Source organism: Pan troglodytes, chromosome 12, assembly GCF_028858775.2.
Source record: "Pan troglodytes isolate AG18354 chromosome 12, NHGRI_mPanTro3-v2.0_pri, whole genome shotgun sequence".
NCBI lineage: Eukaryota > Metazoa > Chordata > Mammalia > Primates > Hominidae > Pan > Pan troglodytes.
In genome coordinates this window covers 85,467,073-85,493,661 of record NC_072410.2, presented here as the reverse complement: position 1 = coordinate 85,493,661, position 26,589 = coordinate 85,467,073, and the positions used below count along the sequence as shown (strand labels likewise).

At 38.7% G+C, this 26,589-nt stretch overlaps 2 protein-coding genes across 11 annotated transcripts in view; one reads left to right on the top strand and one right to left on the bottom strand.

Annotated features, from left to right (window-relative positions):
* Window positions 1–21,629, bottom strand: part of PRKD3 (protein kinase D3) — a 74,153-nt gene extending 52,524 nt beyond the window's left edge. For 2 of the 10 annotated variants that reach the window (XM_063789137.1, XM_016948363.4), the window contains exons 1-3: window positions 21,477–21,585; window positions 14,574–14,686; window positions 13,024–13,966 (exon numbers count right to left, since the gene is read on the bottom strand). Coding sequence is in view for 5 of the 10 variants with exons in the window: in XM_016948363.4 (XP_016803852.1) it covers window positions 13,024–13,311 (288 nt within the window). In the remaining 5 variants the exon portion in view is untranslated. Of the gene's footprint in view, window positions 1–13,023; window positions 13,967–14,573; window positions 14,687–20,992; window positions 21,239–21,476 lie in introns of those variants that run through there. The other 8 variants (XM_063789133.1, XM_063789135.1, XM_063789134.1 and 5 more) reach the window with 8 other exon arrangements.
* Window positions 21,630–21,706: 77 nt separating this feature from the next.
* Window positions 21,707–26,589, top strand: part of QPCT (glutaminyl-peptide cyclotransferase) — a 48,367-nt gene continuing 43,484 nt past the window's right edge. Inside the window, exons 1-2 of the mRNA XM_063789141.1 lie at window positions 21,707–22,318; window positions 23,273–23,414. The gene's annotated coding sequence lies outside the window, so the exon portion shown is untranslated. The remainder of the gene's footprint in view (window positions 22,319–23,272; window positions 23,415–26,589) is intronic.

Below are 26,589 nucleotides of genomic sequence, written 5' to 3'. Positions count from 1 at the left end.
ACTCTGCTGAGAGCCATTTCCCATCACTTACCACCTTCACCATCCTTCAAGTGTCTGGGGGACCTCATTGTTCTTAGATGCCAGACAAGCACTGGAGACCCAACAAGTGCCAGTACCCCAAAAAAGGCTGTTGCATAGGCCCTTTCCCCTTGCTGGTGGAGGGCAGCCACCCCACACGATGAGGCAAGGCGCCCACTGAGCTGATAACACGCTGCTGTCCATGGATGGCAGACCTAAGAGAGTATTATATCTTCTGGGGCCTCTGGGGGGTTTCAGGCACCACAACCTAAGTGCCGCTGTGGGGCCCTTAGGTTGAAGGGCCCCACAGGTATGAAGTCTGCTCCTGCCATCACTCAAGGCGGCTAGCCAGATCCTGCACTCGTTTGCTCACATGTTCCCTCCCAAAAGAGGTTGAGTGTGGCGGACTGAGTAAACAGGGTACCCCGTCCCAAGTCCGATGAAGAGGTCAAGAAAAATCCTACATCACTGAGATTACAGGTGTGAGCTGCCGTGCCCAGCCAGTATGTACTTTCTTAAAAAGAAGAATGAAGGTTTTATTCTAAATGCAATGGGAAACGATCGAAGTTTAACATACATTTACTTTTAAAATGTACTTGATATATAATAAATGCACTAATCTTAATTAGAAGCTTGATAGCTTCATAAACATACACACAACCCACATAACCACCACTCAGGTCAAGATACAGAATATTATCAGCATCACAAGTTTCTTCAAATGCATTTGAGACACTGAATACCAACGTCATTTTAAAAATCAGCAACACAAGTTTCTTCAAATGCATTTGTGACACTGAATACCAACGTCATTTTAAAATTTGATGCCACATAAATCTTCACAAGTCTTTTTAAACATAAACTCGATCATAGTAAATAAGCTCCATGAGGAAAAGAATATTCTCTTTTCATGTTCCTCCTGAATCCCCAAGCACTTTGTACTTAACAGATACTTACTAAAAAAAAAAAAAAAAAAAAAAAAGAAGTGTTGACTATTGAGCAACTAACTTAGCACTAATAAATTACACAGAAATCTAATATTAACACCAATTTTAGGAAAATATTTAATTGGAGAGAAGCAGCTCAATGATTCTGTTTCTAAATACAGACATAAGGACGATAGCTGAGTCAATCAGAAAATTACTCAACATGGACTTGAATTTATTAACTTTCATCATTAACCTGAACCCAGAATTTTTTGGATATGAAATATCATAAGAGGCCAGGTGTGGTGGCTCACGCCTGTAATCCCAGCACTTTGGGAGGCTGAGGCAGATGGATCGCCTGAGGACAGGAGTTTGAGACCAGCCTGGCCAATATGCTGAAACGCCATCTCTAGTAAAGATACAAAAAATTAGCTAGGCATGGTGGCGGACACCTGTAATCCCAGCTACTTGGGAGGCTGGGGCAGGAGAATCACTTGAACCTGGGAGGTGGAGGTTACAGCGAGCCAAAATTGCACCACTGCACTCCAGCCTGGGTGAAAGCAAAACTCCATCTCAAAAAAAAAAAAAAAGAAAAAAAAAGAAAAGAAAAAAAAAAGAAATACCAGAGGAGCTGCTTTATTTAACACCTGCCTTTCTGATACCAACCAAAGCAATCTTTTTTCATTCTCATTTTTTCTTGTTTTGTTATTAGTTCTGATTATCTTTAATTCAAACTTTCCGAATTAAAGATCTAGGCTCTTCTATTCTACCCAAGGTCTTATGATGAACAGTAGAATTTAAAAAAAATTTCTTCTTCCAGTTTGAGCTTTCAGATTAGTAATGGCTGCCTGACATTGATTTTGCCTAGACAAAAAAAGTAGGGGTAGAATAAAGAGCAGGATGTCACTAAGCTGCTGCAACACATCTGTAGTAGAAAGAATGGATAGAAAAAAAAAACATAGAACGACAACTGGGTTTTTTTGGACAACAAAAGATACAGCTGGGGTTTTCAGTCTACTTTGGCATAACCTGAAAATTATACCCAATCCGTATCTACAGAGACGATGCAGTTAAAGAACAGACCAAAATAACTCCTCAATTAGGCTACATAAGCAAACAACCTTCAGGTCTAGTGTCACGTAAATCGTCAAAATTAAAACCAAATGTTTTAAATCAGCTAAAAGCAGACAATCTGCTTTTGTAAGAATTATTCCAATTTCTGTAAACAGCATTATAACTTAAAATGAATTGCTGTCTGCCAATTCCTTTCTCACTCCAATTATATCTACTATGTTCATTCAACAAATTAACACAGTAGCAGGAGCATTAGAGTGGTATCTTCTAAGCTTCTTAGCAATATGAAAGCAAAAAGGTGGAGAAGCGCTACTGAGTGCAGTCAATATGCATCAGAAATTGTGCAAAGCACTTGCTACAGACGCTTAATTTCCTCAAAACTCTTAAAACAAGTAATCCAGGCCCTTTAATAAGATAAACACTTTATCTCTGTTTTTTATAGTTTTTTTATACGTTAAATGCTAAAATCAAAAGGCAAGAGCAAACCAATGTAAGCATGTTGGCAGGCTACCTAATGAAGGCTTTGGGACTTTAAGATCACTACAAGACCAGTGATCTTTCCATATCTAAACAGATTTTGAAATCATGAGTATTAACTACTTTTGAGCACTAAGTATGTGCCAGACACTACCTGGGGCTTTACATTTAACCACCATTCTTCTATGGAGGTGGACTTTATGACACTAGTTTCACACCTGAGAAAACTGAGGGTCAGAAGTAACTTGAAAAGGGCCTATCATCAGTGGCAGAATAGCAACTACAACCCAGGTGTCTCTCCTTGATTGCAAAACTCTGCTATGGCATAATATACTCTGTTATCTCTTCCTTGGATTCTTTTTTTTTTTTTTTTTTAAACATACTACACCAGTAACAGAGTTAATGTAATTTCAAGGTTGAAAATCCAAGCATGAACAATCACTGTAAGATGGGCGAGGCTTCTGGCCTACTCCCTCAATATCAATTTTCTCCCTTGTAATCAGGCGTAAGTGGCCTCCCAGCTGTGATCTGATCAGGAAATTTCTGTTTGGCTCAATTCCAGTTCTACCTGCTGCTCAGATTTGTCTGACTTCTGCATTCTCCTGATTCCCAGTACCATTAGTTCTTCGGGTTTAATCAGTAAAAACACATTCCCTTCAGCTTATAAACCTCTAGAAGGCAGAGATCTTGTTTGTTGTTAATTTTGCTTTATAAAACAATATGAAGATATAGGAACTTTTTATATATATGGGTTAAAAATTCACGTTAACTATATCCATACTCACAATAAAAACTGTGCACTGTTAAACAAAAATGGGTCAGGTGTGGTGCCTCACACATGTAATCCCAGCACTCTGGGAAGCCAAGGTGGAGGGAACGCTTGAGCCCGAGAGTTCAAGACCAGCCTGGGCAACATGGTGAAACCCCATCTGTACAAAAAATAAAAAAATTAGCCGAGCATGGTGGCCGGAGTCTGTGGTCCAGCTACTTAGGGAGGGTGAGGTGGGAGGATCAATTGAGCCCAGGAGGTGAAGGCTGCAGTGAGCCGTGATCATGCCATTGCACCCCAGCCTGGGTGACAGAGCAAGATCCTGTCTCAAAAAACAAAAACAAAAATGCCCAGGCAAAACTAGAAATCCTGTTTAAGACCTCAAGCTGCAATTCATATTTGTAAGATTTTAATCTAGGAGATAGTCATATTCCCTATTTTACTAAGCCCCTACAATAGTACTAAAAGAGAGACATTGTAGATTTCTCCAAACTTCAGAAATGCTATTACTCCATCAGTTTAACCCAGGGGTTTTCAACCTCAGCATTATTAACATTTTGGGCCAGATAATGCTTTGTTGTATGGGGCATCATAGCAACTTCCTTGCCCTCTATCCACTAGATGCTGGAAGCCCCCCTGCTCCAGTTGTGCATCCAAAAACGTCTCCAGACATTGCCAAATGTCCCCGGGAGGTCAAAATCTCATCAGATGAAAACAATTTAACTTGATCTTATATATTAAAATCAGATACTGAGACTATAACATTTGCCAGTAAAATAGTCCAAAGTCCTAATCCACATTCTTATGTGGAATAAGGAAAAAGTTCAGGAAATAAATAACTTTAAAAATTTCAGAGCATTCTAGAAGAACCCCTGGCCTTTTGCACAATCCCAGGAAAAACAAGCTCTACAAACTAATTATCTGACAATCTAAGCTAGTGGGATCAGCTTGGGCACAACTAAGGCACTGGATATATGAAACAAGATGGGAAAGAATACTGATGCTTATCTGCTCATTTCTATCTCTTTTCAGCTCTAATAACTATAAATCATCTCATCAATAAAACTGTATTTCCAGTATCATGTTTTTAGAAGAGCAGGTATGTGTTCTTTACCAAATGTCTACTAAATGTAAGACATCTCTGAGGATAAAAGATGAATAAGACAGCATCAATCAATGTATCATAAATGTTGGAAGGGTTTCAAAGCTTTGAAGAAAGGAAGCTAAGTTTTGGCTTATGCTAACAACAACAACAACAACAACAATAAAAGAAACTCCACCCTACTCCACCCTTGAGGTGTGTAATGAAACTGGATGAAATTCAAAGAGTGAGCGCTTTTGGTCATATCCAAGTTTTAAGCACAGCTCAACTATAAATGATCTGTTAGAGATATTTTCTTGGGACAAAAACCTCAGTGTATATGTTTTGTGATATTCTTGTTAGAATTTAATCTAGTTTTTAAATTATAAGCCTTGAATCACTGATTGTTCTCTATTTCTATGAAATTTTACCATGCTCTCCCCCATACTGTGAACGCCAATTTCATTTTCCCCCAACTTAACACGATACCTAAACTATATTTTAAAACTGTTTTGAACATCTTCCTGCACGCTTGTTTACTAATCTTTTTGTAAAACATAACTCTCATATCATTTGACCAAGTGTTGAGATCAGTTTTTCTTACCAATACATGAGCTCTATGTAGAAAGAAGACATTAACCTATATAATACTTGCCGTAACATTTTCCCAATCTTGTTGCTTTTACTTTTACATATGTATACGTTATAATTTTAAATAAAATCTCTAAACTGATCTTTTCATGTTTTCTTTTATTGATCTGAAAGCGAGCTGCCTGCTGTCCAGAGGTTTGATAGTCAATTCCATTATATGTAAATTTTCTTTTGAGTTTCCACATTTCACCTTTAATCACTGAAATTTACCTTGGTGTCATATTTTTCTTTTGAGACAGAGTTTTGCTCTTTCCCTCAGGCTGCAGTGAAGTGGCGCAATCTCAGCTCACTGCAACCTCTGCCACCACCCACCCCCACCCACCTCCCTCCCCACCCAGAGTTCAAGCGATTCTCCTGCCTCAGCCTCCCGCGTAGCTGGGATTATAAGCACCTGCCACCACACCTGGCTAGTTTTTGTATTTTTAGTAGAGACAGGCTTTTGCCATGTTGGCCAGGCTGGTCTCAAACTCCTGACCTCAGGTGATCCACCCACCTCAGCCTCCCAAAGTGCTAGGATCACAGACATGGGCCAACGCGCCCAACCAGTGTCAGGTATTAAGTGAAGGTCTATGTTAATGTTCCTTCAACTGCTTAAAACTAGTTTTTTAAGCTCTGGTTTTTTTTGAAAAATGATTCCTTTTAATTTCTCAAGACTCCTTTGGCATACCTAAAAGTACCTTGTGCTTATCTATGTTCAGATAGTATATAACTTCAGTTATTGTAGGTTTTTCTTCTCTTTCTCTCTTATTTTTCAGATTTTTAAATTAATGCTCTTGACTATTTTTCCTCCAGATAAACTTTAACATTGTCAGAGTAAAAAGAATACCAATAAAAATCTTTAATGGAAAGAAATTTAACTGGAGAAGTAAAAATTACACATATCAGTCTTCCTTTTTCAGGAACATAAGAAGACACATTCATTTTACAAGGTCTTTAAAAAATTTTTTAAAGATTTTAATTTTATTTATATTTGGACTTACCCGTTTCTTAAGATAATTGTTGCTAAATATTTTTAATCTTTTTTTCTAATGGAGATATTTATGCACTCTTGGTTAGTTTTCCTGTACCTCTTGTGATATCAAAAGATCTTATACAATGTCACTTAACTGTTCCTATCCCTTTACAGTTGATTCTATAGGCTCTTTCCAACAGTTTAATTCTTGGGCATGTGTATACAATGCAAGAATATCTCAAATAACAGCCTAAGGGTACAGAAATACAGAAAAGCATGCTTACTTACTCACTGCTCAACAATGGTAATTAACTGACTAGTTAAATCAGTTGACCTCAAAATTATAAGATTCTTAAGTCACATATGCAATCACCATTAATCTAAAGAAGCATATTGGCCAAGCACGGTGGCCAATCACACCTGTAATCCCAGCACTTTGGGAGGCCAAGGCTGGCAGATCATGAGGTCAGGAGATCAAGACCATCCTGGCCAACATGGTGAAACCCTGTCTCTACTAAAACTACAAATATTAGCTGGGTGTGGTGGTGCATGCCTATAATCCCAGCTACTCGGGAGGCTGACGCAGGAGAATCCCTTGAACCAGCGAGTCGGAAGTTGCAGTGAGCCGAGATCGCGCCACTGCATTCCAGCCTGGCGACAGAGCGAGACTCCGTCTCAAAAAAAAAAAAAAAAAAAAAAAGGCAGCACATTATGCCCTTAGGAATATATTATACCAAAATATTCTAATATAGAAGTCACAGGTTTTCACATGCAGCCCAAGAACAGAAGATAAAATAAATCACAGAATTGATATACCATTAACCTCTAATTTTCTGTACCAATAAAAGGAGAATTAGTAAAGCTAATAGAAAACTGTGAGTACCTATTCAGATCAAGGAAGGAATCAGCTGTCTTCTACAGAGAAAACAGATTCTGACATATGTATATATTCTATAAAGCACAAATCAAAAAATTAACATAAACTTAATTGATAGTAGTTTTCAGTCATTTCTAGATTACCACTGGCTAATTCTAATAAATCTTCAACAGAGAGGGACCTCGAAGTGTAATAGCTCAAGTTTTCTTTTGAGTTTGGAAACCACTAAGATCAGATTAATACATAATAATATTGATTAGCTAGCATATACTGTGTGATTACTATTTGCTAAGTATTGGGCTAAGCATTTTAGAAACATATCATTTAATATACACACACAATGATGAGAGATGAGTGCTATTTTTAACCTCATTTTTCAGACAAGGAATCAAGATTACACAACTAATAAGTGGTAGAAATGAACTCCAGTTTAACCCCAAAACTAATGGTTTTAACTATAACACTATACTGCTTCATATTAATTCCTTCCTTTATTTATTCAACCAAAGAATATTCACTGAGCACCTACTGTGGCCATGATATCTGGCATCATAAAGCTTAGTTTTATAGTGGATACAGTCAAGAAAAGAGACAATTACGATGAGCATTATGAATGTTAAAATACAATGTGTTGGATAGGATGCCAACATCCATACAGAAAAAAACTTGCTGGAGGTCTAAGCAGAGGATGTGGCAATGAAAGGGTGTTCAAGGCTACTTAAAAGATAGAACATGGCATGTCTGAAGCTTAGGAAAGGAATCTGGACCAGAGATCAGAGATTCATCAGCATTATTTTGTAAGTAATCTTGCAATAATACCTTATACATAAGCAATCACATATTTCTGTCACCTGCTCATCGCTGGCAACTACACGTCTGTCCAGTTAACTGCTGCAGAGTGAAGAGGGCAGAGATTATCACGAATTTCTTGAATAACTAATTCTAACACAAATAAAATTTAGAGCACCACTAGGAAGCAGAATCACAAAACTTTTTATCTGACCATGCAAAAGAAAGCAGACTCTATATGTGCATAAAGAGACCAGTATCTGCTGTCTCACAGACTAGTGAGGATGTTAAAGGTATCTTGCTTTATCCATGCTACAAGCTATCAAAGTAGTAGCATGGCATTGTACCAGCAAAAGCTTATTTTCTCCAGGTGAAGTACTACAGTTGGTGATGGCAAGCAAAAAGTAGGATTGAAAATATGATTTCATATTTCCAACAAGGTGACAGCTCTCCTTCCTGAGTCATTTTATCATATTGTACCTATATTTCAGGACTTACATCTACCTTATATTAGGGCAATTTGACATTTGCTCATCTTCTTTTCTAGAGCATAAATCACAGGGGCAGGGAATTTGTGTTTCATCTTGGGAGCTTCCACAGTTATCTAGCACAGTGACTGAAGAGTAGTGCACCATAAATATTTGTTCAACTGAAGCAAAGCCATAACAGATAATGGCACCCAGGTGTAGGATAATTGTATAACACTATTTAGCTCTCTGCAAACTGCCACCAGGGAGACTGAAAATCTACCTAGAATTTGCAATTATCACATTAACCTATAATCAGCTGCAGACCTCTCTGAAATTTTTAATTTTAAGAATTTTTTTAAAGTATATTTTCAGTATGTGGAAAATAAGATGGCACTCACAGGACAAAATATACAATTTCAATATTTGAAAAAAATGTATCTTCAGATTGTTACTTATCTGGTCCTTAGGCTTATCAAATTTCCATTAGACTAGAGGTTCTCTAGACTGTGGCTCTCATTAGAATCATAGATAGAACTCTTAAACAGACTCCCACTCCCCAAGGACCTGATTTAATTGGTCTAGGAAGGACCTGTTTAACCTCCTAGTTACTCTCCAGTGCAGTCTGGGTTGAAAACCACTGTTACAAATCAAGTCCACATTTAAAATGCATATAACCTTGCAACTACATGCATCGAGTTTGTAAACATCCTGATCCTTGTAACATGTGGCCTATTGTAAAAGATTTTTTAAAACTAGGTTTTTTTCTTTTTCCATAAATATGACAAAACAAGCTTTGAACTTTTGCCTATAATTTTTAAAAAAGCTAACCAGGAAATGCTTAATGATAAGAGTAATCAGAAAATCTTGTGGGCTGTTCAAAAGCAGACTGGTTAAGATTTTGTTGGGAAAAAATAGACACAAACATAGCAATAAAGCCTGCATTTGTCAAAATACATGTTATGAGTTTGTTCATTTGATTATAACTATTTCATCAAAAATTACTGAATCGTGGAAATATCTGACAAGGAGCTTGGTTCACACCCCTTCAACTTACTTCCAATATTAGGCTGGGAGTGAAAAAAATTTAAAACAATGTATTATTTCAAATGTTGTCATGGCACAGCTCAGAGGCAAACACAGCTTTTCTATCGTACTACATATTTCAAGTCAAAGTCTTGTTATAGCTCTGCCTTCTTGTTCCAGCTCTTATAGTGTAAATAAGAGTCCTTTTCACAGTCTATCTAGTGCCATGTTTTCTGCATTTTTTTCATCTTTTGTTAGTGACTCTTCTGTTTAAAATGGCTCCCAAGCACAGTGCTGAAGCAGTCTAGTGTTCTCAAGTGCAAAAAGTTTGTGATGTCCCTTATAGAGTAAATACACGTGTTCAATAACATTCAGGTATAAGTAATAGCTCTGTTAGCTGTGAGTACAATGTTAATGAATCAACTATATATATTAAATAAAGTGTCTTCAAACAGAAACACATAAAACAAGGTTATGTATTTATTGGTTGACGAAAATGTGACCAGAGGCTTGCAGGAACCTATCCTCCCACTAGGAACAATGGTTCCACTAGGTCCTACTAGGAGCAATCGTTCACTATTAGCTAATTCAGTGTTCTCAGTGACTTTACAGAATATAACTACTATGAATAACAATAACTGACTGCATGTAGAAATAAAATATAAAAATGACAATAGGAAGAAAATAGAAATATACTGTTCTAAGGTATATATTACATTATAAAGTGCTATGATATTGTTTGAAGATACTCTGATCAGATGCATATTATATAAACTAGAACAGGGATTTCCAAATATTTTCTGCAACAGGCCAAACAGTAGTATTTTAGGCTTGGTGGGCCATATGGTCTCTGTCACAGCTACTCAACTCGGCTGCTGCAGAACAAAAGAAGCCACAGACAAGATATAAAGGATTGAGCACCCTGTGTTCCAATAAAACTCTATTGACAACAGGTGGTGGGCCAGATTCGGCTTAGGGATACAGATTGCTGACCCCTGCATTAGCGGAATTGATGAAAAAAAAAAATGTAAAGAGTATAATTAACCAGCAGTGGAGGTACTATGGAATTATATAATGTAATTCAAAAGAAGGCAGAAAAGGACCTAAGAACAGAAGGGACAAATAGAAAACAGCCAATCTATTTAAACACATGTTTTCTATATGGAAAACAGTATTAAATAGAAATGGTCTAAACACTTAAAAAGCAGAAGTTGACAGAGTGAATCTAAAAAGCATACCCAACTATTAATACATGCAAGCTAAAAAAATCCTACTTTACATAGGAAAACAGAGAGGTCATAAGTAAAGCATGTGAAAAGATATCACAATGCAAACACTGATTTTTTATAAAAAGAATGATTAACACCAAGTATTAGTCCCTCACTTAAGACAGTCCCTCACTTAAGATGATTTGACATACAAGTTTTCGACTTTACAATAGTGCAAAAGGGATACACATTCAGGGAGCTCCTCAACTTACAATAGGATAAACTCACAGCAGATTGAAAATATCATATATCAGAACACACCTTCAACTTAGTATTTTCAACTTGCCATGGGTTTATCAGGACATAACTGTAAGCCAAGGAGCATCTGTAAGCTTCAGAACAAGATCTTGAAAAATTATATTGAAAAAGGGATCAATATATCAAAGGCTGTAAAAGTCCCAAATGTGTTTGCAAATAATGAGAGCGCCAAAAAATCAAAGAAAAGAACTGATAAAACTGAAAGGAGAAAGACAAACCTACAATTGTAGCTGAGAGATTTCAATAGTCCTTTCTCGAGAAAAGATAAGAGAAAGTAGAAAGAAGTCAATAAAGATATAGAAGATTTGAACACTATCAACCAATTGACCCAACTGACATTTATAGAAAACTGCACTCAACAAGAGTAGAAGACACGAGAGAATGGGGAGAGTTCCTCTTGAGGAAAAATGATTCCCCTGCAGGAGTCATTGTAAAATTCAGTTTACTATATCGATTTTATGCTGCTATATCCACAATCAATAACTATTTTATATTTGTATAATTATCCTTTTTAAGCTATATCCTATTTCCCTGACATCACTCTAGTTGCTCACAGATCAAGATTTTTAATCTGGTTCTCCAAGAATTTCACCCACTGACCCACTCCTCACATTTATATTAATGAAGTAACACTGATTCTAGAATAATCCTGCAGAAAACTGGTAAACCTCTGTAGAAGTAAATCAATTAGCTCAATTTAGCCATTACACCACATATACATATTTCAAAAGAACATACTGTACTTAATAAATATATACAATTTTTTCTCAATTAAAAAACTGTGCAAAAAATAAGTAAATGAAATTTCCAAAGATTGAAAACTAAATCATAGAGAGTCATCAAAACACTGGTTATGAGTTTCTATGGTTTCAAATAAAAAGGGAACATTATATTTAAGTTACAAATATGTATTTAAGTTTAAAAATTAAATAAAAAAATTACAATCTAGTTGCAAAACTGTTTGAAAACAGTCTGTAAAGGATAACGGAAGGGAAACTAAAAGCAAAGCTACGGAAGGATACAATGCTCTACAGGTCTACAGAAGTAAAGTTATTCTTACTTAGGAATAACTTAGGCCACAGGTACAAGTCATTGTTAAAACAAAGGCAGCATAGATCATTTTCACAAACTGCACAACATCTTTTGGATGGGTCATTATTTACATCAGAAGATAATGAATGATAAACTATATAAAGCGTAAAGAATTGAAACAAAGACAGTAAGATGAAGAGCCTGAATTCCCAGAGAGAGATGATTTTTGCAAATAGAAAGTTTACAATTTGTTTGAAACAAATCTGAAACATGCTTGAAAATTCATTAAAATCTACTAAAAATAAAATATAACCAATTCATACAACCCATATAAACTGTTTTGATAACACAGAAAACATACTAGCCTCATCCATCAAATCGGGATTATTAAAGATATTTAGCTAAAGTTCCTTAAGAAAACGGCACGGTACAGGGAAGGAGGGTGAATGAGAAACAACATAAAACCACCCTGAATTTTCAAATATTTTGTCGTATATTCAAAATTAATTTACCTATTTTTTAAAAGACAGAAAGCATGGTCCTATATTAAATGGCAGTTTAGGAAGATTCTGAACGTCCTGAAAAATAATGAAGATCTAAAGAGAAGGAAATGGATTAAAAAAAAAAAAAAGAGGGGCCAGAACACAGGGTACCTAGAGATAACAAGGTATGGAGATGGGACTCAGCCGCTAGCTACTGTGTCCCAGGGGGCCTTGTGCCCTCTACCTCCTGTTTTCTCTGAAAACAAATGAGATTTCTTATGCTGCCTTGACTCTATACAGATTTTCCTGCTCTTGAGAGACAAACAGAAGAGTGATACTTTAAAGCTAAAATAAATGCATTTTATTTATGTTTTCAGACTGAGTCTCACTCTGTCGCCGTGCCAGGCTGGAGTGCAGTGGCGCTATCTCAGCTCACTGCAACCTCCGCCGCCTGCCCTGCTCCCCACGATTCTCCTGTCTCAGCCTCATGAGTAGCTTGGACTACAGGTGCCTGCCACCATGTTTGGCTAATTTTTGTATTTTTAGTAGAGATGGGGTTTCAACATGTTGGCCAGGCTGGTCTCGAACTCCTGACCTCAGGTGATCTGCCTGCCTCAGCCCCCCAAAGTGCTGGGATTACAGGCGTGAGCCACTACGCCCAGCCAAATAAATGTATTTTAAATCTGGGATATATGTTCCAATTAGCTAGACTCTGAAATTTCAGTCTTTAGCCTCAGAGGTCATTAGAACTCTTCCAAAAATGCACAGAATAAACCACTGATGGATCAGTATGTCTTAACTCACTGGTACACGTATAATTTATAGAAAAACATCAGTAACAATATTATTTACTACTGATAATAGCACGCACAGTACCTTTTGATAAACTATGGAGCACACAAGATCCTTGACAGCAGATAAAGACAGTTCCTGGGCTTCAATGGTAACACTCTCCCGTGTGAGGCCAATTTGCAGTAGAAATGAAACTGTATGCACTGAGCCTCTGGAGTTGGTGAGTGATGGTGCACTGAAGCTTCCATTAGAGAGTCGGGCAGAGAGTCCCGTCTTAGGACTTGAACACGGAGAAGCAGCTGGAAGCACAGCAGGAATAGCTGTGGGTAATACAGACTTCTGGGCTGATGGAGGGGAATTATTTGCAGACATCTGCCTTTCTTTAATCTTTTAAAATAGTTGTCGATTCTTTTTCAATGCTTATGAAGAGGTTTTTAAAATAACAGCAGTAAAGAAAATGACTGCACTTTTGGATTTAGTTGAAAACTTCTTTATTTCCTCTTTTAAGCCACTCATGCCGATACTTGTAAGTTTTATCAAGGAGTTGAATGCCCCAAAGGTCCTATTTCTCTTAATATCAGTCCCATCAAAAAGCAGTCTTGTCTGTAGGAAGACAACCAGGGATTTGTAAAGGATTTAACATCACTGAGCTATCCTCAGCAGGATAGAGTTGACGTAGCTTATTTACGAATCTATTTTCCTTTCAGTCTGTTCTTGTCTCTTTAATTTCAGGAAATACATATTGAATAAAAGTTGTTTTTCTGTCAAGGTGAAATCCTCTTCGTTTAAAAAACAGTAAGTGTTTTGGATTAATCTATTCAGTACTTTTCCTTTGGTTTACTAATTTGATAGGACACCTTCTCAAATGTCCACACCTTAAATCACCTTCTCAAATGTCCTCATTTTCATTCTGGGGGGACGAACTTTTCTATGATGAAATACAAAGCTTTTTAAAATAGTACAGGCATATTTCATTAGATGAATGGGTCCATCGAGAAAAGCTGATGCTTTCTGACATATAGTCAGCCTGGAAGGAAATTTTTTAAAGGTTTTTAATACTTTATATTCATTCGACATTAATTTAAAAATAAGAACATAACTTTTTTAAATGACAATTTTTGGTCATATGCTTATAATTCACTAATAAATCCTAATGGGTAGCAATTTTTGGCTAGTTAGCAAAGACTTTTTTTACTATAAGTATAATTTCAGGGAGAGGCTCGAAAAATATCCTTGGCACTCTACACTGATACCTAAAACTTAAACATTAAACATTTTTTAAAATCTACCTCATTTTTAATCAATGAAGACCAAACACTTCTATGTTACAATTACATGACTGAGTTATATCAAAAACAGAAGGGACAAAAAACAGTAAAACTGACATTTTCATAGACATACAATACATGCCACCCCACCACACAAAAGATGTACAATACTTTCCTAATACAAGAGTATTCTTTTTTTAATATTACAATACTAATTCTGCCGAAACATGACTCTTGACTTGCTTTGTTGAAACATTCCTTTCAGAAGGCTAAGGAAGCAGGAGGGGATATACTGAACAGTTAAATGATCAATAAGTGTGAAAGCTGACATACTTATCACAGGAACATATGAGAAAGGGATCTCACCATAAGGGATTTCTCCTATCCAGGTCCTAACTAGGCCCAACAATGCTTAGCTTCCAAGATCAGACAAGATCAGGCACATTTGGGGTGGTGTGGCTGTAGACCACAAAGCATTTCTAACAGTAAGAAAGAGAACAGTAGGTATAGTTAAATATGTATCATAATTTCTAGGAAAGCACAGGTCAAAAAGTTAAAAAAAAAAAAGGTATGACCCAACCCCTCCACATGGCTTAGGCGTGAAACAGCTCATAATTGATGGTTCTTTCTAAGTTCCATCTATATACCCATAAATAATTCCAATGAAGAGAAGGAGTAAATCATCCAATGTGGCTGCAGAGTAACTCTCTGCAGAGTAGTTAGTGGGTTAAATTAGGACGAACATGACAGAAGGGCAAAAGCACACAACTATAGTATTAGGAATGGGAAAGCTCAGGAAAAAACTGAGACTTTAAAAAAAACTGAAGATGAAAGCTTTCATAGCTACTTTCAAGTAAATGATCATTATTCCATCTTATATAATGTACAACACTTGATAGTTTATAAATGTTTCACATACTTTACCTCATAACTCTTTGAAAGTTGACAGGGTATAAATCATTTTTGTAGACAGGAAAATTGAAGCACAAAGGCGATAACGCAACTTGCCCAGCAGCACATGGTTATTAATAGGTGCAGCGGGAATTAGAAGCCACGTTTCGTACTTTCTTACCAGTGCTGTCTCCACAAGAACACACTATTTCTCAAAGAGAACAAGGAACTAAGAATCACTGCTCAGAGGATGTTGCTAAGGTTGAGAAATCGCACAGAAAGACAGACTGCTCAACTTGTATTTTGCTTATCTTCTCCACAGTTTTAAACTAAAACTGCAGAAAGGCATTGAGAACTGAAACCTGAGACAAATGACTAAGACTATAACAACTTTACATGAGTTTGAGTCTCTGGGTCCAGATGCAATCCATTCCATACTACTAAAGCAATTCACAAATGTAATCACAAAGCTGACTCCTGCAATCTTGGAGAAAGAGCTCAAAAAGACAGATATAATCATGGCCTGGAGATTTGTAGAGCGGTTTCAAGTTCTGGCGGCTGGAGAAGCAGGAACGCAAATTTCAGAAATTACAAATATAAAAAATAATGAAGCAAATGGTTTGTGAATAACTAGAGAAGAATATAATGATCACTAGAAGTCAACCACATTTACATCTTGGAAAATAATGATTATTAGGCTTCTTAGCTGGAAAAAAATAATAATAGCTTACATTTATTAAGCTCTTACTATCTGTCAGATACTGTTCTAAGCACTTTATACATATTACCTCATTAATCCTCACAGCAACTCATTATATGGTTGAGAAAACAAAGGTTTAGAGATTAAAGTACTTGCCCAAGACCACAAAATCAGCAAAGCCAGAAAAAAAAAGATAGTTTATTCTGACAAAAATAGTATCCAAGATGATTGTCCATGCTATCTTTGTAAGTATGTCACTGAAGTGTGGGTTGGATGTTAGTGTAGTTAAGTTTGCTGCTCTGTGTCACCTTAGACGAGGAAAGTCTTTATGGAACTGCCTTGAAACACTGTCCTCAGCCTTATATCATTTTTCACTATTTATTAGATAATAAAGGCATAAAGAATACGCTTATAAAATCCTCAGGTTGAAGAAATCTGGGAGAAATAAACTAAAATTAAACTGAAACTTAAAGGTAAGTGTAAAGCTTTGCATTTAGTTTCCCCAAAATGTGCAATACAGAAATGGGGAAATGCTTACTTGTAAGCAGTTTATATGAGAGGTGTTTATCAACGAAAAAGATTAATTCAAACTGCTAGTATAATGGGTGACTAAAAGAGCTAACGCAAAGCTAATGCCCTAGGTCACTGAGAACACATCAGCATCCGTCTGTATACTCCTTCTTACTCAGCCTATATCACTATTCTGTTTATATCTATGGTCAACATTTTTAGAGCCATACTGATTAAAAAAAAAAAAATCATGCACGCAAAGGTAAAAATAATGTCATGTGATAAAAATGTGCTTAACAAAACCAAACAGAATAAGTGGTTTTCAAATACTTGGAATATGTGTTAATAGGAGAATTGATTTTATTCACTATCACTGCAGAGGGTAGACGAAAAATGAAGATGAGAGCACTTCTTACTTAACCTCACAGGTTGCAAGGATTGAGCTACGGGGTACAAACTATCTGTAACAACACCTGGCTAACAGTAAGTGCTCAGTAAGTTTTAGCAATTTTCACAGCAATTAGTTGAAGGAATTAACAACTAAGCCTTTACTTTATGCTAAACACATAAAGTGAGATATGATACTTTATTAAATCCTTGCAACAACTCTAGGAGGTTTAACTCTATTTTCCAGAAAAGAAACAAGAATTTTAGAGAAGCTGTTGTTTGCCTGTGACTATAGCTAGTAAGCGATAGAAATGAGATTCAAACTAGTTTCCCTGACTCCAAAGCCCAAGTTCTTTCTACCACTTTATTCCATATCCAACAACCTAACAATGGAACAGGTTGTCTCACGAGGTAATGAGCTCCACAACGTATCTGACTTAAGTAGTTTTTATAAGCTGAACTACCAAAATAAAGTAGTAAAATATCTATGAATAAAACTGTATGCAAGTTAACGACTTTTTTTTTTTTTTTTTTTTTTTGAGACAGAGACTTGCTCTGTTGCCTAGGCTGGAGTACAGTGGCGCGATCTTGACTGACTGCAGCCTCCGCCTCCCGGGTTCAAGCGATTCTTGTGCCTCAGCCGCCCCAGTAGCTGGGATTACAGGTGCACATCACCATACCTGGCTCATTTTTGGATTTTTAGTAGAGACGGGGTTTCATCATGTTGGCCAGGCTGGTCTGGAACTCCTGACCTCAAGTGATCCGCCCATCTAGGCCTCCCAAAGTGCTGGGATTACAGGCGTGAGCCACTGCACCTGGCCCAAATTAACTACTTCTACTTTGATGAATGTCTTCCCACTAAATATCATTTTATTATACCTAGTAATATTAGCCAAATAACAGTGTTTAATACAACTAATTCATCAGAACAAATTACAACTATTCATAATAAACACTACATATAAAAATGATTTTTAAAAGTCTCAGCATTAACACAAATAGAAGAAACCTAAGAGCTGTCAGATTTCTGCCCACTCTTTCTGTTTTCCCTCTCCTGGTTTGGTTTATGGACCCCAGATTTATTCTGGAAGATGCAACAAGATGTTGGGTGAAAAATATTAAAACTAAATATTAAACCTAATAACTGTGACTTACATGAACCTTGATATGCTGCTTAATTTTGTCTTTACGCTTCAATTAGAAAACTGAAAGAAGAGTACATCTTATTAATTTACAAACTATATACCAATTATATATGCTTGTTTCTAACAGGGGTGCGAGGCTCTAAATAAAATCATCTAGTTGGCAAGCATTTCTAATATGTTTATTTAGAACTTGTCAAATATTCTTTTGGGGAGCTAGCTGTCACATATTCCATTCAAATGAGCTTACATAATCCGTCATCATTGTTAATGGAATCAAAATATAGGATATTAATGGCATCTTGAACCCAGTCTGTCCTATTATTACAGACAAGGTGAAACAAAGGCCCTGGAGGTGAGAGGACTTACTTGAGGATTATCTCATGGTAATATCACAAGTTTATCTACTTCCTCTCCCTCTCCTTCCCCTTCCCCCATGCACACATTATCTCATTTTTAACACTCTAATTAGGAGAAGCTCTAACAGCAGTATTTCCACTTAACAAATACTTAATTAGTACTTATTATTTCCCAGACTGTTATGAGAGACACTGGAGTTATACAGCAGTGACCAAAACAGACATGGCCACTGCTGTCTCTGAAATTCAAAGTGTGATGTGAGACACAGACATAACATTCATACAAACAGCTGGGTAATTATAAACTGCAAGAAGTGATATGGCAGAGTATACTAAGGGGACTCAATTCCAGCTGGAATCTCAGGAAAGGTACCTTTAAGGAAATATTTAAGCTGAGATCTCTGGATAAGCAAGAGTCAACGAAGCAAAGAGACAGACAAAAGGATTCCAGGAAGGCGAAATGCATCTAGTTACTAAATTCTTCAAAAAGAAGTTCATTATTTAGTGTAGCATCATTCTTTTTGTACAATACTCAGCAAAGGCAAAAGTGAAGAGATAAAATGCTTTTCCTATTGGAATAACAATATTTATTATAACATGAATTCCTCCCAGTAAAGAGTTTTCCAGGTTCAACTTAGTTTTGTGTACTAGAAATGCTAATGACGTGGAGGGTTGTGTCCACGCCTCTTGACATGTATTAATATTAGTATTCTTTTACCACGTAAAAGTATGTGGCCTTTTTCAATGCAATTCTGACCAGCGTCCTAAAGTCCATGTCCATGTTTTGACATAGGTTTGACTTTGCTTAGTAATTGTTCTTGCTTTTATATTGTATGTTGTATTTAAAAACTCAAGTGTCTACGTCGTTGGTTTTAAAAAAAATCATATCTTGTAGCAATCCCGACAATGATTTATATATTTTCAAAAATACCTATTACTTTAGATTAACATACTTTTCCTAAGAGCTTAGCATTTGCTAAATTGTTTCCTCTAAAATTCTGCTCATCTGGACCAGTGACAGTTGAATCTCAGTCCTTCCACTGTCAGAGAGTACTGAGAGAGCACACCATATCTGCTCTGCTCAGGAACTGAAAAGTTTATCCAGTAATAAGATTATGGACTGCCAGTCTGGCAATGCAATATGAATCCATGTTGAGCTTGACAGATGTTAGTCTCTGCACCAGTAGTAGCCAAGAAATCTGATTGGTTAGCAGGCAATGAGCAATTTCTCACATACTGCCACAATAAACTAACCACAGAAATGGAAAAAATTTTTTTCCTACATTAAAATGAAAATATCTCATAAGCACATTATCTCAAGTTTTTCCTGAGAGGGCTACTCAAAGAGATACATATATATATATATAGCAAGTTCGATCTGAATTACATAATCAGCGAGACTCAAAGTACAATCATCACAGAAGATTGTGAATTATAAGCAGCATTATATCAAATTAAAACTTGTACTAGCAAAGAATTTCCTTATATATCAAGCTCTGTACAAGCAGTTTCTTTTAAAAACGAACAATTAACTCCACTGTAGTATTTTCAACTTTAGAGTCTTTTACTTTTAAAAAATGAGAACAAAATGTCCCTTAAGAAAACTGCACTTAAATGACCACCTATTCCTATTTTTCTGTATGTGGTGTTTTCAATTCGTAATTTTTAAAAATGTAATATCAGAAAGTTTTATTTATGAAGTTCTGTGTGTGTGGCAGTGTTTAAATCCACGAATAGAAAGAAATTTCTATTTTAAAGTGGCTATCTGATGAAACTGAAAGCTTAAAATTTTCTCTAAAAGACTTACCATTATCTAGGATGCTTAAAAAATTAGTTTTAAGATACACATCAGTCAACACTCTTAAAATGTGAAACGCTATATACTAAATTACAGAACCTGAGTCACCCTGAAATGTGAAATGCTATATACTAAATTATAGAACCGAGGATGGAACCTGGCTTGTCAAGGAGTACTCCAAGCTCATGCACTCAGGCCCACCACAACTGTATTACTACCTACTGAAGAAAAACCTTCCACGGTTTCTGCGTGACACGTTTCAAATCCTACTTTTAGAAAATCTTCTAACTTCTTGGCTGAATGTCCATGCTTGATCTTAACTCGGAATCTAACAGGGAAGGAAGCAAGGGTTCGTTGATAAAGGAGAAACTGGCCTAGATCTCAGTCGGGGGAACTTTATGGACGCCTTCTGCAGCAAAGCTAAGGAAAATGAAAATCGCTAAAAATATAAGAACGACGACATTAAGTAGAAGGGTAAAAAAAAAGTTTCAGAGGAATAAAATAACATTTTCTAGGGTACAAATAAAGGCATTTAAAAGTTCTTGTTCCATTTGTGGCTATGTCTCATAAAAGCTGTGTCGCACCAAGCAGCAGTTCAGGGTGTAACTTATCCTTCCTAATCAAAGATGACACCGATAGTCTTATTTCCTGTGGGGATGGGTGTGGTTGAAGACACAGTTACGTCCATGCCATCAATCTGTGTGTGGAAAAGTCGGCAGGTCGCGCGCACACACTTGTCGCTTGAATCGTATGTGTGCCTGCAGACGGCAAGGCCTATGCCTCTGACTGCGTTCACCTGAAATAAAATACCCAACCGGCAATACAGTAGTATATGGTTATTTTCACTGCTCAAAGAAACAGTCGCACTCCTCAGTGTTTCAGCTTAAGGAAAACCTCCCAGGAGGGAGCAACTCGGAGCAATGCTGCAACTCGCAAATCCAAACGCAGTCGGGATACTGGGGCGAGGGGCTTACATTCTCCAAGCACCATTTACTCACCCCTTTGAGACGACTACAACGCAAAGTGAGGAAATGAAACGAAAAAGCTCGTCCAAAATTCGGCACTGCGAGCGCCGCGGGTCTGGCTTCGGGAACTAGTTTGGGAGACCCGGGAACGGATCGCCTCCGATGGGCCGGGCGCGGTGGTCGCCAGCGGAGCGCGAACCCAAGTTGCCCTCCGCGCGGACGCCGGAACTTGGCCCCTCTGGCGGCTGCGGCGGCGCCCCCGCTCCCCCTCAGCCGCCCACCTCCCGCCGCGCGCTCCCCCAACTTCCCGCCCAGCGCGGCTGACGCCGCCCAGCCCGGCGCGGGGTCCGAGTCCTGCCGCCGCCGCCGCCGCGTGCAGTTGGGGGGTTGGGGGGGTTGGGGGATGGGGGAGGGGCCGCCGCCGCCTCAGCCCGACGGGCCGGGAGAACAAAGCGCCGGCGGCGGCGGCGCGAACTTTTTCGGTGTCTGTTCAGCGCTCCCCGAGGCGACTACTTACAGTGGCAGCCTCGGCCCGTCGTGAGAAACTGCGCCCGCCAGCGTCTGAGTACCGGACGAGGCGCCAGCGAGGCTTCACGCGCCCCGCAGGATCCCGCCCGCCTCCGGCGCCCCTTCCTCCCTCCCTCCCCGTCCCGTCCTGGGGCCGGAGGGCGGGGGGCCGGGGCGCGCGGGGGGCGGGGGCGCGCGGCCAGCGCGGGGCCTGCCGGGAGCTGTAGTTCCTCGGCCCGCGCCCGCCGGGAGGTGGCCGCGGCGGGAGGTCGGGGTTGTCTCTGCCCCGCGAAGGGGCGCCGGGAGCGCCGGGTACAGTCGGGCTGGCTCCGCACCCTCGAGTTCCGGGCGTCTTCGTGAGCGCGGGGGCACGGGGCAGGGGCGCCGCGGGAGACGCGAGCGTGTCTATCAGTTACACGCGGTACTTGATCCCGCTGTTGCCGACGGTACTGTCTTTTCCTCTACTGCCGTGCACTCTTGAGGGAGGCGGTGGCGACAATGGGCCAGAGGTGATAGTTGGAACGGGGGACTTGTAAGGCGTCCAGAGCAGAGAGCTGCTTCCACCCTGAGATGTCACAGCCCTCCCGCATGCTCCTCCCTGCTGCCTGCCCCCGGGGTGGCCGCCGGCACCGCAGCTCTGCGCCCAAACCGGCACGTCCCAAGCCCGACGTTCCGGTGACTGCAGGGGTTTTCCCGGTGCTTGGTGTTTCCTCCCCGTCGTCCTTTAAACGCGAATGTGACCCTACCACCAAAGTGGAGTGCAGTCCAGAATCACCAAACCTGGGCTTCCAGGTGTCTGGAAACACAATGTTAACATTTGTTTTGCTCCAAAACAAAGTGTGACCGTGTCGGGTGAGTGGGGCGGGGGTGGGAGTCAGCAGCATAAGGATCTAGAGGGAAAATACACTGTGCATAAATTTTCGATGTCTTATGTGAGAGAAAGGCCTGAGAAGCTGACAGGCATTGTCACAGAAGCCACATGATTCTCCTTATGTCAACATTTTATCCCAAAAGTACTTAAATATATTGAAACAATCAGAGAGACTACAATCAAGAGGGCAGTTTTCTTTCTTCTCTCTTTTTCTTTCTTTTCCCCTTTCTCTCTTTCTTCTTTCTTTCTAGAAAAGGTTTTACTCTGTCATCCAGGCTGAAGTGCAGTGACACGATCATAGCTCACTGCAGCCTGGAGCTGCTGGGCTCAAGTGATTATCCTGCGTCAGCCTCCCAAGCAGCTGGGACTACAGGCGTGTGCCACCACGCCCCACTAACTTTTAAGTTAGTTTTTGTAGAGACGAGGTCTCTTGCTGTGTTACCCAGGCTGGTCTCCTGACCTCAAGAGATCCGCCCGCCTCGGCCCCCCAAATCGTTGGGATTACAGGCGTGAGACACCGCGCCCAGCCAAGAGGGCAGTTTTCAAGAATAGAAAGAAAAATAAACATAAATTAGCCCCTACTTTTGATACAAAATCATCACTCTTAATGGATGTCCTCGGATTTAAAGTTAAGAAATGAAAATATTAAGATAATTTATATTAAACATAAGGCAGGTAAGATTGTGTAAAACCTTGATTACTTTATTTAAAAATCTATTTAAAAAAAGATTTCTGAAACATTCTCAGGAATTGGAAGTTGCTAAATGTCTTACATCCAGCAGTATCTAATTCAATCTTACTATATTTTTGTTGTTAGAGTCCTATTCAGCTATTCTTTTACTTTAAAATTGAAAGTAGATTTACTCAAGTTTGCCTTCTTTTTAAAGGACTGTCTTGCTTAACTTTGCCCTTTTCTTCCTTTCACTTCCCAACAGACGTTTTAGTCCAGCCCCAAATTTTGCCTCTGAGCAAGATTCCCAGGACCTCATTGGAGCAGTTTACAGCCAGTCTTATCTCACTATTAACTTCCATTTTCTGCTGTAGTACTTAAAGTGACAGAAGTTACTCTTCCTAGAAGTAACTTTTCCAGACGATTCAAACTGCTGTTATACAGAGATTTAAGTATTTGTGTGCATGTGTGAAAACAGAGATATGTAATGTATATATTTCATTTTATTTCCACTGTTCTGCTTCTCTTTTTAAAAATAAAGCGGTCTCCTCCACTTTGGGTAAATCTTTCAGCACATTTGATCAAAGAACTATCTTTGTATCTAATTTTTTGCTTAACATGAACTACAGTTTCCTCAAGGTGTTCCATTCCTGAGCATTACAGAGATAAAGATTGAATTTAATAAATAAGTGTATTGCCATGTGAAATGTTTTAATCCTTGAGAGAAAATATAATCTGAATGCTCAAAATGGAAAGGATTTTTCTTCTTGCTGGTGTTTTATGAAAACGAGCTTACAATATTGCTCTTCTATGGCTGCAGTTGGAGAGCTTGTCCCGCATTATTGGGCTCCTTGTACTTAATGACACACAACATAGCCATTCAAATATGTTACCTAATGCAAGCAAAGAAAGTCAACACTCTTGTGACTTGAGATAACAGAGACATCTGATTTAGAAACCTAAATGCAGGGGGAAAAAATGATCTGCCCACCGCAGTCTCCCGAAGTGCTGGGATTACAGGCATGAGCCACTGCGCATGGCCCTTATTTTTATTTATTCATCGTTTAGCACAGTGCTCAATAAATGTTGATTAAATCAGTGAATTTTTTCACTAGGGAAATTGATGACAATTTCCAGCTAGAGGAAATTGTCATCATTTTAAAACTTCAGCTGGTTTTAATTTATAGAATGTGGTCACTGGAAAATTATTTTGTGATTGTGTCTTTTTCCATGACCTTGAAACACAGCTGAAAAATTCAATAAAGCATTTGGGTATCAATATAGAGTTAGTAAAATAGTTATGGGAGAAAATGCTTTAGGATCTATTTCTTTATCAGCAGAGACATACGTGATGATATAGTTCTCAAAATGTCCTTTCTCAGTTTCCACTGCCGTTATCCTAGTCCGTATCTCACATCTGGATTACCACAACAGACTTTAAGTTGGTGTCCTAGACTAGCTCAAACTGTTATATCCTTGGAACTGTCTTGTCTGATTTGCAGGCTATCAATAATTGTTCTGTGTTCTGATAGCCCTTGAGAGATAATTCTCATGTGGCTCATCACGTTTTATTGTGGATTGAGTGTTTATCACATCCTCCTGGGATCGCTATCTGCCCTTCCCTTTTCTGAACTTGAAGAAGACCAGATCTTTTATTTATTTATTTATTTATTTTATTTATTAGTAGAGACAGGGTTTCACTATGTTGTCCAGGCTGGTCTCCAACTCCTGTCCTCAAGTGATCCACCAGCCTCAGTCTCCCAAAGTGCTGGGATTACAAGCATGAGCCACTGTACCCGGCCGTTTTTTAAATTTATTCATAATTTAGCACAGTGCTCAATAAATGTTGATTAAATCAGTGAATTTTTTCAATATGTCTTGATGATAGTAGTTAGTCTAGTAGTCCTAAAGTACCACATGATAAACTCTGCAATCATTCCTTATCACCTACCTTACCACGTCCAAATTCTTCTGCTTGGGTATAAAGGTTATTAATAATATCTATTGCTTATTGAACACCAGCTCTGGGCCAGGCACATTCATTCGTTTTTAATGTAACTTTCTGTATTCCATATAACTCCTCTCTTTCCTTTATTTGCACTTATATTTAGCTTTATATAATTTTACACTCGGTTATATTACTATGTTCATATATCTGCATATATATTTCCTATATTTCCAGTCTTAGTGCATAGTGCCACCATCTAGTCATTCAAGACAGAAACTACTTGGTCAGCCTAAACTCCTTTCCCTTGTTCTCCAAATCTAATTGGTGATCAAGTCCCATCAATTTCATACCATCATGTTTCTTGCATGGTATCTGTAAATATATGTCTGTATATATATTTACAACATAGTATGTAATCAAAGAGAGGTGTGATAAGGATGGCTTGACTAAAAAGATTAGGAAAATCTGGCAACTAAAGGGAGTGGTTACTGCATATGTTTCACCTAGGATTTTATATGCAGTTCTTAAAAGGTTATATTCAGGCAAGGTGTGGTGGCTTATGCCTATAATTCCAGCACTTTGGGAGGCCAAGGTGGGCAGATCACTTGAGGTCAGGAGTTCAAGAGCAGCCTGGCCAACATGGCAAACCCTGTCTCTACTAAAAATACAAAAAAAAAAAAAAAAAAAAAATTAGCTGGACGTTGTGGCACGCGCCTGTAATCCCAGCTACTCCGGAGTCTGAGGTGGGAGGATCAGGAGGATTGCTTGAACCCGGGAGGCAGAGGTTGCAATGAGCTAAGATTGTGCCACTAGGCGACAGAGCGAGACCCTGTTGCAAAAACAAAAATGAATATTCAGATAATTTGTGGTAAAAAACCAATTACCTTAACCACTTCCAATAATGTCTGTTTATCTTTGTGACTGCAAAATAAGTTTCTCCAGGAAAGAGTAGGTAATACATAAATGTGCTCATCGATTTTAAAATGGAATTAACATTAATTTCCCTTGAGTTATGGATTATTGCTTTTATTCCAGATTTTATTCAACTGAGTATTAATTTTAAAGGTCTCTTTTATACAAAAATTAGTTGGATGCGGGCTGGGCGCGGTGGCTGACGCCTGTAATCCCAGCACTTTGGGAGGCCAAGGCGGGTGGATCACCTGAGGTCAGGATTTCGAGACCAGCCTGTTCAACATGGCGAAACCCTGTCTCTACTAAAAATACAAAAAACCAGCCGGGCGTGGTGGCGAGCGCCTGTAATTCCAGCTACTCGGAAGGCTGAGGCAGGAGAATCGCTTGAACCCTGGAGGCGGAGGTTGCAGTCAGCAGAGATCGCGCCATTGCACTCCAGCCTGGGCAACAAGAGTGAGACACCGTCTCAAAAAAATAATAAAAATAAAAATAAAACATTAGCTGGATGCGGTAGCACGCTCCTGTAGTCCCAGCTACTGAGGAGGCTGAGATAGGAGAATCGCTTGAATCCGGGAGGCGGAGGTTGCAGTGAGCCGAGATCATGCCACTGCACTCCAGCCTGGGCAACAGAGCAAGACTCTTTCTCAAACAACAACAACAACAACAAAAACAAACAAACAAACTCTTAAAATACTGTAAATTGGTTATAACATTTTTAAAAA